The following is an 11,851-nucleotide window of genomic DNA, read 5'->3' as shown; positions in this document are numbered from 1 at the left end:
AATGACTGCATACTATATAAATCTATCTCACTTAACCAAAGTTAAACACATCCCCAACTCAGCTTCCTGGATTCCCCAGATTCCCACAGCCACTCCAGAGCTACCTGCTTAGAAAGGAAGTGTATCTGAGTGGAAGACAGATTGAAGCTAACTAATTAACATGACAGTATCTTCCTTTTTTGGCTGTGCAGCTTGTGGGATCTTAGTTCCCTAAAGAAGGATTGAACCCATGCTGCCTAAAATGTAAATGCCAAGTCCTAATCTCTGAACCACCAAGGAATTACTGAAGGTAACATTTTTAAGTTGTATTAAGATATATTTCACATACCATACAGTTTACCCATTTGAGGTATACAATTCAGAGGTTTTTAGTATATTCATATGTGCAACCATCACCACGGTTAATTTTAGAACATTTTCATCATCTCAAGAAGAAACCCCGTATTTTTTAGCCATCACTGTCCTCTCGCCTTGTTCCCTCACCAGCCCTAAGCAATCATTAACCTACTTTTCTATTACTTTTGCAGATGTTGTGCAGTCTGAGGATCAGGTTGTTAGGACTACATTGTTAAGACCCTACCCAGAGCCTTGAGAGGGGCCATAAACCTTAAGCTGCATTAGCTTTGTGGTTTATCTGCCTTTGTACCTTTATTCTGCCAAAATCTGTTCATGTGGTTCCCTGTTGTTCACAGAGTTGATTGGATCTACTAGAGTATGTGAATTTTTTGTGAAAATTCTGGGGATAAGGAGGAGTTCATTTGGAAAATTAGGTAAAGCTGAGTAAAGCAAAAAAGTAACCCAAGGAGTTGGGAATGTTACAAAGTCTTTTAGACTGTCTTGCAGTTTGAATTGTTTGTAGTTGTTTTTTTGGCGGGGGGAGGCCTCACTTTTTCAATAAAAGAAGCCAGTGTTGTCTATATGGTGTTTTGTCTCCTAATTTCTTTCCAGAATGCCTCTTAAACATATTAATTTATTCTTCATGACATGTCAAAAGCTCCCCATGATACCACTGTCATTCTAAGTTTTAAAAGATTAAAAAAAATTCCTCCATTTATCAAAGAAAATTCAAGAGTTAGGAGGATTATGCTATAGCGCTATATAAGAGGTAGAAATTCTTCCAGGAAGAAGTTTAGACTTTGACACACTGAGAAGAAACCAGCACAACTGGTTGGTAACAGTATCTCACATTCTCCTTTGTAAGAACGACAGTCACTTTGAATGAAGGCCCACCGTAATGACCTTATTTTACTTTAATTCTTTACAGACCTTGTCCCCAAATACAATCACATTTTGAGGGGGTTCTAACTGGGGGTAAGACTTCAACATAGGAATTTGGAAGGCCTACCACAATTCAGCCAATAACATATAGTGAGGTGTTGATGTAAATAATAAACAGTTTACAATAGGAATCAGTTTAGTTCAGTCGCTCAGTCGTGTCTGACTCTTTGTGACCCCATGAACTGCAGCACGCCAGGCCTTTCTGTCCATCGCCAACTCCCGGAGTCTACCCAAACCCATGTCCATCGAGTCAGAGATGCCATCCAACCATCTCATCCTCCGTCGTCCCCTTCTCCTCTTGCCCCTAATCCTAGCCAGCATTAGGGTCTTTTCCAATGAGTCAACTCTTTGCATGAGGTGGCCAAAGTACTGGAGTTTCAGCTTCAACATCAGTCCTTCCAATGAACACCCAGGATTGATCTCCTTTAGGATGGATTGATTGGATCTCCTTGCTGTCCAAGGGACTCTCCAGAGTCTTCTCCAACACCACAGTTCAAAAGCATCAATTCTGCGGTGCTCAGCTTTCTTCACCGTCCAACTCTCACATCCATACATGACCACTGGAAAAACCATAGCCTTGACTAGACGGACTTTTGTTGGCAAAGTAATGTCTCTGCTTTTAAATACGCTATCTAGGTTGGCCATAACCCTCCTTCCAAGGAGTAAGCGTCTTTTAATTTCATGGCTGCAATCACCATCAGCAGTGATTTTGGAGCCCAAAAAAATAAAGTCTGACACTGTTTCCACTGTTTCCCCATCTATTTCCCATGAAGTGATGGGACCAGATGCCATGATTTTAGTTTTCTGAACATTGAGCTTCAAGCCAACTTTTTCACTCTCCTCTTTCACTTTCATCAAGAGGCTCTTTAGTTCTTCTTCACTTTCTGCCATAAGGGTGGTGTCATCGGCATATCTGAGATTATTGATATTTCTCCCAGCAATCTTGATTCCAGCTTGTGTTTCTTCCAGCCCAGCGTTTCTCATGATGTACTCTGCATAGAAGTTAAATAAGCAGGGTGACAATATACAGCCTTGACAGACTCCTTTTCCTATTTGGAACCAGTCTGTTGTTCCATGTCCAGTTCTACCTGTTGCTTCCTGACCTGCATACAGGTTTCTCAAGAGACAGGTCAGATGGTCTGGTATTCCCATCTCTTTCAGAATTTTCCACAGTTTATTGTGATCCACACAGTCAAAGGCTTTGGCCTAGTCAATAAAGCAGAAATAGATGTTTCTCTGGAACTCTCTTGCTTTTTCGATGATCCAGCGGATATTGGCAATTTGATCTCTGGTTCCTCTGCCTTTTCTAAAACCAGCTTGAACATCTGGAAGTTCACGGTTCACGTATTGCTGAAGCCTGGCTTGGAGAATTTTGAGCATTACTTTACTAGCATGTGAGATGAGTGCAATTGTAAGGTAGTTTGAGCATTCTTTGGCATGCCAATAGGAATAGGAAAGAGTTTTATTTGAGCCAAACTGAGGACTATTGCTTGGGATACACAGATTCAAGAAACACTCGAATTGTGTTGACTGGACTACAAAATAGGGGAGGCTTATATAGGCAAAAATTGAAATGTTGCCTAAGTTGTTAAATATTAGGATTTGTGCCGGCAAGAACGGTGCAAGGACTGGTTGGGGTCCAAAATGATTGCATATTTACAAGGGGGAACTTAAGGCCATATGGTTATTTCTGGTAGCTGCTTCTGAAAGTGGCTGGTGGTGTACTTAAGTTTGATGCAGTTCAGAAAATTCAGATTCTCAGTTGATAGAGGAACATGTCTGAAACCTCATCCACAATGGCCACCTGGCTTTCCTTTGAATGCCTGAACCACAGCTAACTCCATTTTTATTTTTGTTGTTCAGTTGCTAACTCATGTCGGCCTCTTTGTGACCCTATGGCCTGCAGCACACCAGGCAGGATTCTCTGTCCTTCACTATCTCCTGGAGTTTGCCCAAGTTCATGGCCATTGAGTCGGTGAAGCTATCTAACCATTTCATTGTCTGCCGGCCCCGTCTCAGTTGCCTTCAATCTTTCCCAGCATCAGTGTCTTCTCCAATAGGTTGACTCTTCTTCACATGTGGTGGCCAAAGTATTGGAACTTCAGCTTCAGCATCAGTCCTTCCAATGAATATTCAGAGTTAAGAGTCTCCCCACTTGCCAGAGCTTCTGATTTAATTAGGGTCAATTCCAAACAGGTGATTACAAAAGTCCCAAGGTAGTTCTGAGGGCCAGCCTGATTCCAGAAGCATTAGTAAGCACTCCCAAGAGTGGTAATGCTCTCTCAATCCACTCTCTTCTGTCTCCATTAGTTTTCCCCCTGAACTTGATGCCCTTCCCTATTTTTCTCCCATAAGCCTCAGAAGAAAAAGCCCTCCCTATGCCATAGTTGTACAACTTTTGATAGGATGTCTATGGCTCTGATATATCTCTAAAGTGGCTATCATTTTTTTCAGTTAAGGGAAAACTGGTATAAAACATTATATGTCTCAGGTGTGCAATATTTAATTCGACATCTGTATACTCTGCCAAGTGATCACTCCCCAAAGTCATTACCATCTGTCACCACGCAATTGAACCCTTTCCCCCACCCCTTAACCTCTTTCCCCTCTGGTAAACACCAATCTGTTCTCTGCATCTATGAGTTTGTTTTTCTTATGTTTCTCTGTTTGTTTAGATTCCGCATATGAGTGAAATCTTATATTTGTTTTTCTCTGTCTGACCTCAGTATAATATCCTCAAGTTCCATCCGTGTTGTCACAAATGGAAAGATTTCCCTTTTTTTAAAATATTCAAGTGGTATTCTAATTATATATATAAATATAAATATATAAATATATATATATTTATATATACACATCACATCTTTTTTATCCATTCATCCATTTGATAGACACTTGTTTCCATATTTGGGGGATTATAAATAATGCTGCAGTGAACATAGGGGGTCCATATATCTTTTCAAATTAATGTTTTAGTGTTCTTTGGATAAATACCCAGAAGTGAAATAGCTGAATAATATGGTAGTCCTATTTTCAATTTTTCGGGAATCTCCCTACTGTTTTCCATAATGGCTGCACCAATTTACATTCCCACCAATAGTGCACAAGGGTTTCCCTTTTCTCCACATCTTCTACAATACTTGCTATATCTTGTCTTTTTGATAATAGCCATTTCAAGAGGTATGAGTTGATATCTGATTATCATTTTGATTTGCATTTCCCTGATGATTAGTGATGCTGAACATGTTTTCATGTGCCAGTTGGCCATGTGTATGACTTCTTTGCACAAAGCTATATTCAGAACCTCTGCCCATTTTTTTAAATTGGTTTGCTTTTTGTTGTTGAGTTGTATGAGTCTTTATATATTTTGCATATTAATCCTTTGTTAAGTATATGGTTTGTAAATATGTTTCCCCATCCAGCAGGTTGACTTTTCATTTTGCCCTCCAAGATTCGAAAACTTCCCTCAAACCCGCCGCCGGTGAGAGGGTTTCCTGGTGTTTGGAAACTTCTCCTCTTTTATGACTCCCTCCCTGGGACAGGTCTCCATCCCTAACTCTTTTGTCTCTCTTGTCCTACCTCCTTTCGAAGACAATGGGCTGTTTTTTTGGATGCCTGATGTCCTCTGCCAGTGTTCAGAAGTTGTTTTGTGAAGTTTGCTCAGCGTTCAGATGTTCTTTTGATGAATTTGTGGGGGAGAGAGTGGTCTCCTGGTCCTATTCCTCTGCCATCTTAGCCCCCTCCCTCCTGCCTTTTCATTTTGATGATGGTTTCCTTCACTGTGCATAAGCTTTCCAGTTTGGTGTAACTCCATTTATTTATTGTTGCATTTGTTTCTTTTGCTTTTGGAGTCAGATCCACAAAACATTGCTAAGACCAATGTCAGTGGTGGTAGTGGTGGTTTAGTCACTAAGTCGTGTCCAACTCTTGTGACCCTATGGACTGTAGCCTGCCAGACTCCTCTGTCCATGGGATTCTCCAGGCAAGAATACTGGAGTGGGTTGCCATTTCCTTCTCCAGGGCATCTTCCCAACCCTGGAATCAAACCCAGGTCTCCTGAATTGCAGGCTCTTTACTGACTGAGCTAGGAGGGAAACCATGTCAGTGGGTTTACCGCTTTTGCTTTCTTCTAGGAATTTTATGGTTTCCAGTCTTAAATTCAAGCCTTTAAGCCATTTTGAGTTAATTTTTGTATGTGGTGTAAGATAGTGGTCTAGCTTCATTGTTTTGTATGTGGCTGTCCATTTTTCCCAACACCATTTGTCAAAGAGACTGTCCTCTCTATTGTGTCTTCTTGGCTCCTCTGTTGTAAATTAACTGTCCGTTGTATACAGGTTTATTTCTTGGTTCTCAGTTCTGTTCCATTAATCTATATGTCTGTTTTTTATGTAAAGTGGCTATCTTTTTTTTTTGTATGTGAAGTGATTACCATCTTAATACATGAAAGTACATGTTACATTGATCATGTGGATAAGAGAAGTATCTTCAGATACAAAAGTGGAATTCAGAAGACAGGGAGACTGGAAGGTAACTTGTTCCAAACTGTAAAAGGACAATCACACAGAAGTCTGCCTGTAACATTTACAGGGTTGTGAAATACATTCTATAATACTTCTTTGAGAAATATATCTTCAGCAAAAATATGTGTTAAACTATATGTTTATATAAGTGCTAGTCATCAGAATAATTAATTAAAATAACTTAGTGGGCATTGGAAAGGATAGTAATGTTTGGAGAGGGCTTCCAAAGTGGCACTAGTGGTAAAGAACCCACCTACCAATGCAAGAGACATAGAGACGAAGGTTTGATCCTTGGGTCAGGAAGATCCCCTGGAGGAGGGCATGGCAACCCACTCCAGTATTCTTGCCTGGTGAACCCTATGGACAGAGGGACCTGGTAGGCTACAGTCCATAGTGTTGCAGAGTTGGACACAACTGAAGCGACTTAGCAGGCATGCAGTATTTGGATAAGTAATAAAATAAAGATATACATAATTAACATTATATGTTTATCCATAAAATATATTTATCTTGCCTTTACTTCTATAAAATCATCAATTATGTTTTTGTACTTATATTCGTTTCTGAAGATGCTCTACAAAATTACCACCAACTTGGTAGCTTAAAGCAACAGATGACTGGGGACTTTCCTGGTGGTCCAGTGGTTAAGAATCCACCTTGTAATGCAGGGGACACAGTTTCGATCCCTGGTTGGGGAACTAAGATCCTACATGCTCTGGGGAAAGATCCCACAGTGCAAGACCTGGTGCAGACAAAATAAATAAATAATAATTTTTTTTTAAAGCAACAAATATATTCACTCATAGTTCTGAATACTGTAAGTCCAAAATCAAGGTGTCAGCAGGACTACTCTCTCTTTAAAGGCTCTAGATGAGAATCCATTCTTTGTCTTTTTCAGTTTCTGGTGACTGCCAGCATTTGTTGGCTTGCGGATGCATTACTCCAACCTCTGCCTCCATCTTCACATATCGTTCTTGTGTGTGTGTGTGTTTGTGTGTGTGTAAATTCTCCCTCTGCCTTTCTCTTATAAGGACACTTAAAAGTGCCATCTCTTAGAATAGCACTTTGTACCCACTGGATTCATTTTAAAATCCTTTTTCCAAATGAGGTAACAGGGATTAAGACTTGATATCTTTGGGGCAACTAGTCAGCACACTATAGTAACCAAAGATTTCCCGCTTCTATTAACACTAATTGACTAAAGGATTATAAAAATGTATTTTTATTTGAAGTATATAAAGTTTAAATGCATTGTTGGCCAGAAACAAATAGACTGCCAGATATTTTTTCCAGCAAAGATAGGTTTACTCAGGATCGTCAGAGAATTGTACTTTGGTACCCACAAACATGGCAAGTCATGTGTGAGTTTCCTTTTCTGATCTCTGCTGCTGCTAAGTCGCTTCAGTCGTGTCCGACTCTGTGCGACCCCATAGACGGCAACCCACAGGCTCCGTCATCCCTGGGATTCTCCAGGCAAGAACACTGGAGTGGGCTGCCATTTCCTTCTCCAATGTATGAAAGCGAAAAGTGAAAGTGAAGTTGCTCAGTCGTGTCCGACTCTTAGCGACCCCATGGGCTGTAGCCTAGCAGGCTCCTCCGTCCATGGGATTTTCCAGGCAAGTACTGGAGTGGGGTGCCATGGCAAGTCATGTGTGAATTTCCCTTTCTGATCTCTGAGCTCTGTTTAATTGAAATATCTATTTGTTAATTTTTTACATTTCCTTCTGTTGATAAAGATCTTTCTCTGAAAGTCTCCCTAATCAACAGTCAGGTTTTCTAGTTTCAGTGGGTTTTTGTTCCTCTATGACAAGAAGGAGCTTTCCTGAGTGTAGAGTCTCATGTCAGAGGGAAAGTGAACAGATTGGACCTTCCTCTAGTTGCAGGGAGCACGGGCTTCTCTCTAGCTGTAGTGCGTGGGCTTCTCATTCTGGGGGCTTCTCTTGTTGTCAAGCAGGGCCTCTAGGGAATGGGGGTCCAGTAGCATGGGCTTAGTTGCTCCATGCCATGTGGAATCTTCCCAGACCAAGGATCGTACCCGTGTCCCCCTGCATTGGCAGTCAGCTTCTTAACCACTTGTTCACCAGTTAAGTTCAAACAGAGTTCTCATATGGAATTCACAGGACTCCTCTTCGATGGGTCTCTAATTCCCTAAAATGGTACCTCAATGTTGGTAGTAAGGGCCCACGTGCTTTGGCAGGACCGACTAAGGCTTGCATCAGGTAGTCTGGAGGGTTCTGACCTAAAGAGGTTTAGGAATCAAAGCTGCACTCTTTCCAACTATACGGCAGCTGGGCAAGACCGAAACTTGGACCTTTTCCACCGGCCTCCTGGGTGGGCGGTGCAAGATGACGCCACGCCCTCCTCGCCTTCCACAGCTCAAGGCTTCGCCTCTGGGGGCGGGACTGAGGGGGACCAAGGCCCTTCCCCCCAAGTCCCGCCCCTTTCCCCAGCTTGGGGCGGGGCATCCACACGGGGCATGCTCGGTACTAAGGGCTCGCGTTGGTCTTCTAGGCGGAAGCAGGTTCTGCGAATGTGCGTGTTTTTCCCAGGGGTCTCCGCGCTGCTGTCATGGCCGCCTCCTTGTTCCGCTCTCCGCGCATGGTGTTCTAGGCTTTGTATTTACAGGAACTGTCGCCTCTAGTCGTCGGCGTCCTGGTCGCTCTAACTTTCACTTTCTTATTTTTGACTCCTGTGTGACCCTCGTAGGAATCTTTTGGCTGCAGCTATGTCCGGGGTGATGTGGACCCCGGAGCTGGCAGTTCTGAGGGGCTTCCCTACTCAGGCTGAGCGGCAGCAGTGGAAGCAGGAGGGAGTCGCCAGTTTGGGTGAGAGGGGGCACTTGCCAGGGAGGGACTTAGGCCACCGTGAGGACTGTGGGGAGAAGAGGTGGCGGCAGCTGGGTTTTCATCCCTCCTGTATTTTTTTCCTACCCAAATCTACCTGATTTTTTAAGGCTTCAGGTTGTTGCATCCTTGACCTTGTGGGCGTGGTCTTCAGGTTCTGTACCTGTCTTCACCCTAAATTTTTCCCTGTCCAGGGATTCTTTACCGTCTGAGCTACCAGGGAAGCCCTCAGTAATAATGTCAATTATTTTTATACTCTCTTAACATTTATTCAGTCATTTAATCCTTATAATAGACATATAAAGTAGACAGTACTTTTATTCCCTTTTTGCAGATGAAGACATTTAAGTACAGATTGGTTAAGTAATTTATTCAAGGTCTCGCAGCTTGAAAGTACAACAACTGAAATGAGGCAGCAAAGATGTAATCTTGTAAGCAAAGCACATTTACCAGAGAACTAAAGAGTGAAGAGGCACATTTACTACAGGGTTATAGGTACACGTTGTTGTGGAGTTTAAGCTGGACCCAAAAGAGAAATATCAATTTAAGACATTGTGTGTGAATGTGTGTGTGTGTGTGTGTGTGTGTGAGTTTAACACAGTATATATGTATAAGTGGGGTTTGGGTGTTACACACAATAGGTGCTTCTGGAGAGAGGTAGTTTCTGAAGTCTGAGTCTGGAAGTCTTATGGAAGAAATCAAACTTGACCTGATTTTTGATTCAAGAGTAAGACTAGTAAGTGGAAAAGAGTTCCCCAGGAGGAAATCACCAGTGTAAAAGTGTGGAGGCAGGAATGTGCATTTGGGTATTAGGGGAACAATAAGTGCACCAGCTTTTCACCAGGGAGTATGGTTGGGCTTCCTTGGTGGCTCATAAACAGTAAAGACTCTGCTTGCAATACAGGAGACCTGGGTTGGATCCCTGGGTCCGGAAGATTCCCTGGAGAAGGTAATGGCTCCCCACTCCAGTATTCTTGCTTGGAGGATTCCATGGATAGAGGAGCCTGGTGGGCTGCTGTCCATGGGGTTGCAAAGAGGGACACGACTGAGTGGCTATCACTTTCACTTTCACAGTGAGGGTAGTGGGAGCCAGATGGTAAAAGGAAATGTTCTAAGGAAACTTCTCTGTCTCAGTAGGATTCCTTTTGAATTCTCAGCAGAAGGATGATGTTCCTTGCTAATGAGGAATATTTTTTCTAGGTCTAACGTCTGCCTTACTGTTCGTGATATGGATGAGCTCCAAATTCTAGGAGAAGTGATGGGAATTTGACAGTGCTTTGTGACTAATTTATAGGAAGCGTTCTAGATATATATACTTTTTTTTTTTGCATACTGAAATGGTAATAGTGTTACCCTTTACAATATGAAAATAGCAGTTTTTTAAATTATTGTACAAATTTTCTTTCTATTACAGAGAGTGAATCTTTCCTACAATTGTTGCTAGAAGGGAACTACAAAGCTATATTGTTAAATTCATTGACTCAAAGTATTTTAAATTCAGCAACAATAACTGAAGAAAAGATTGACAGCTACCTAGAGAAGCAGATAGTAACATTCCTGGATGATTCAGCAGATTTGGACAAAACCAGAAGGTAGAATTTTATTTGAAATTTTCATAGAGAAATGAATTTTGAATACATTTGGTAGTGTCTTGACAGTGTGTAAGGTACACTGACTTTTGCGGTTTTTGAAAAACCTGGCTTTACCTTTAGTCAAGACTCTTGATGTATGTAATAATCTATGTAATAGCTTCTGTCCAGAGGACTATCGTGAAAAGGTAAAGTGGTGTAGGATGTCAGAGTTTCATATATAACATTAACTTATGATTGGGTGGAAGCTGCCAACCACTGAGCTTCCAATTGCTTAAGTCTCGTAGGTTTTAGCCATACTTAAGACTTAAGACCTTCCTTCCTTTTAACGTGAAAGTGTACACTATCCATCTGGCTATTTGGAGATTGCTGAGTGAGAATTGTAACTACTTTTATTATTTTTAGATTGTTATCTTTAATGTTTTTATTATGGAACCCTTGGTTTATCTTCTTCCATTGATGCTTATGTAATTTAATAGTATTTAGTATAAGGGATAGTTGTACAGTAGTTAACCTAATTTTTTCAGTGGCTTATATTTTACTCATGTAAGTTTGTTAATATACCTTTCTTTTTTCCACTGTCTCTGGCAACCATGTTGATTTAGTTTTCTTTAAAACATATGCAGTTTTATCATAATTTGTAAGAAATGACTTCATTTTAGTTCTTCAACAAATCAACTACTGTGGTTGGTGTTGAGGTTGTAAAGATGAATAAAATGTAATCTGTATCTATTAGGAGTTCATAAAAGAATAATACTATAGACATTTTATATTACTTAAAAAATGTTGTTCATTTTTATTTTTCTGGCTTACTGGTAGTTTTTCATTCCTCTCATGTTGTTCCTGTTATTTCGCTATCAGGTGTCTGTGTGTTATCATAGCTTTGTGTGGTGCACATGAAAACACACGTGTATACACAAATGCATTATACACTGGTTGACCAGAACTCTGCTTGTCACATAGAGCTGAAAAGAGACGTTTCAATTACCTTATTTTGAGGTATTTGAAAATTGTATTCTTAGCTCCCTTGAGGATTTTGATTTTTAGTTATGACATTTACATTAAGGCTTACATTAAGATCTTGCTGCACACCTGTTTCCCCAAGTTTCCTAAACTTCTAACTACAAACAGCCTCTACTCTTTCTTTGCTCTGCTCTCAGTTGCGCTGTATGCAGAGCATTCTGGATACTATAGGCTTGTAGGTTTGGTTTTTTTTTTTCCCCTTAAAGAATCTTCCTTTTTGAGATAGGGCCTAGGGGATATAGGAGGATTCCTGTAGCTTCATGCTGAAGAAAAAGTAAAAGCAGTCATCCTCTTCCTCCAATATTCCCTAAGCCCTACTTCAAAAAGGAAGATTCCTATACAGTCCATGGAGTCACAAAGAGTCGGACATGGCTGAGCAACTTTCACTTTCACTTGTGTCTTAATCTAAAGGTTGGCGAATTACCTCTGGTGGGTCAAGGCCAAAGTGCCAAAGAATGATGCTTACATTTTTAAAAGGGTTGGGGAAGAAAGAAACGTGTGACCTGTAAAGCCCAAAATTTTTTCTCCTTTACAGAGGAGAAAATTTTTCTCCTTTACAGAATAAGTGTACCTACTTACTCCTGTCTTCAGCCAAAGT

At 41.0% G+C, this 11,851-nt stretch overlaps 1 protein-coding gene across 4 annotated transcripts in view; it reads left to right on the top strand.

Moving 5' to 3' along the window:
• The first annotated feature begins 8,345 nt into the window (after positions 1-8,345).
• Positions 8,346-11,851, top strand: part of TTC27 (tetratricopeptide repeat domain 27) — a 159,967-nt gene continuing 156,461 nt past the window's right edge. For all 4 annotated transcript variants that reach the window (XR_014082145.1, XR_014082146.1, XM_081590270.1 and 1 more), the window contains exons 1-2: positions 8,346-8,623; positions 10,056-10,233. Coding sequence is in view for 2 of the 4 variants with exons in the window: in XM_081590270.1 (XP_081446396.1) it covers positions 8,524-8,623; positions 10,056-10,233 (278 nt within the window). In the remaining 2 variants the exon portion in view is untranslated. The remainder of the gene's footprint in view (positions 8,624-10,055; positions 10,234-11,851) is intronic.

The sequence above is a fragment of the Giraffa tippelskirchi genome, chromosome 4, assembly GCF_054371585.1.
Source record: "Giraffa tippelskirchi isolate mGirTip1 chromosome 4, T2T-mGirTip1v1.2.pri, whole genome shotgun sequence".
In the NCBI taxonomy this organism is placed as follows: Eukaryota; Metazoa; Chordata; class Mammalia; order Artiodactyla; family Giraffidae; genus Giraffa; species Giraffa tippelskirchi.
This window is presented reverse-complemented; position numbering and strand designations above follow the sequence as displayed.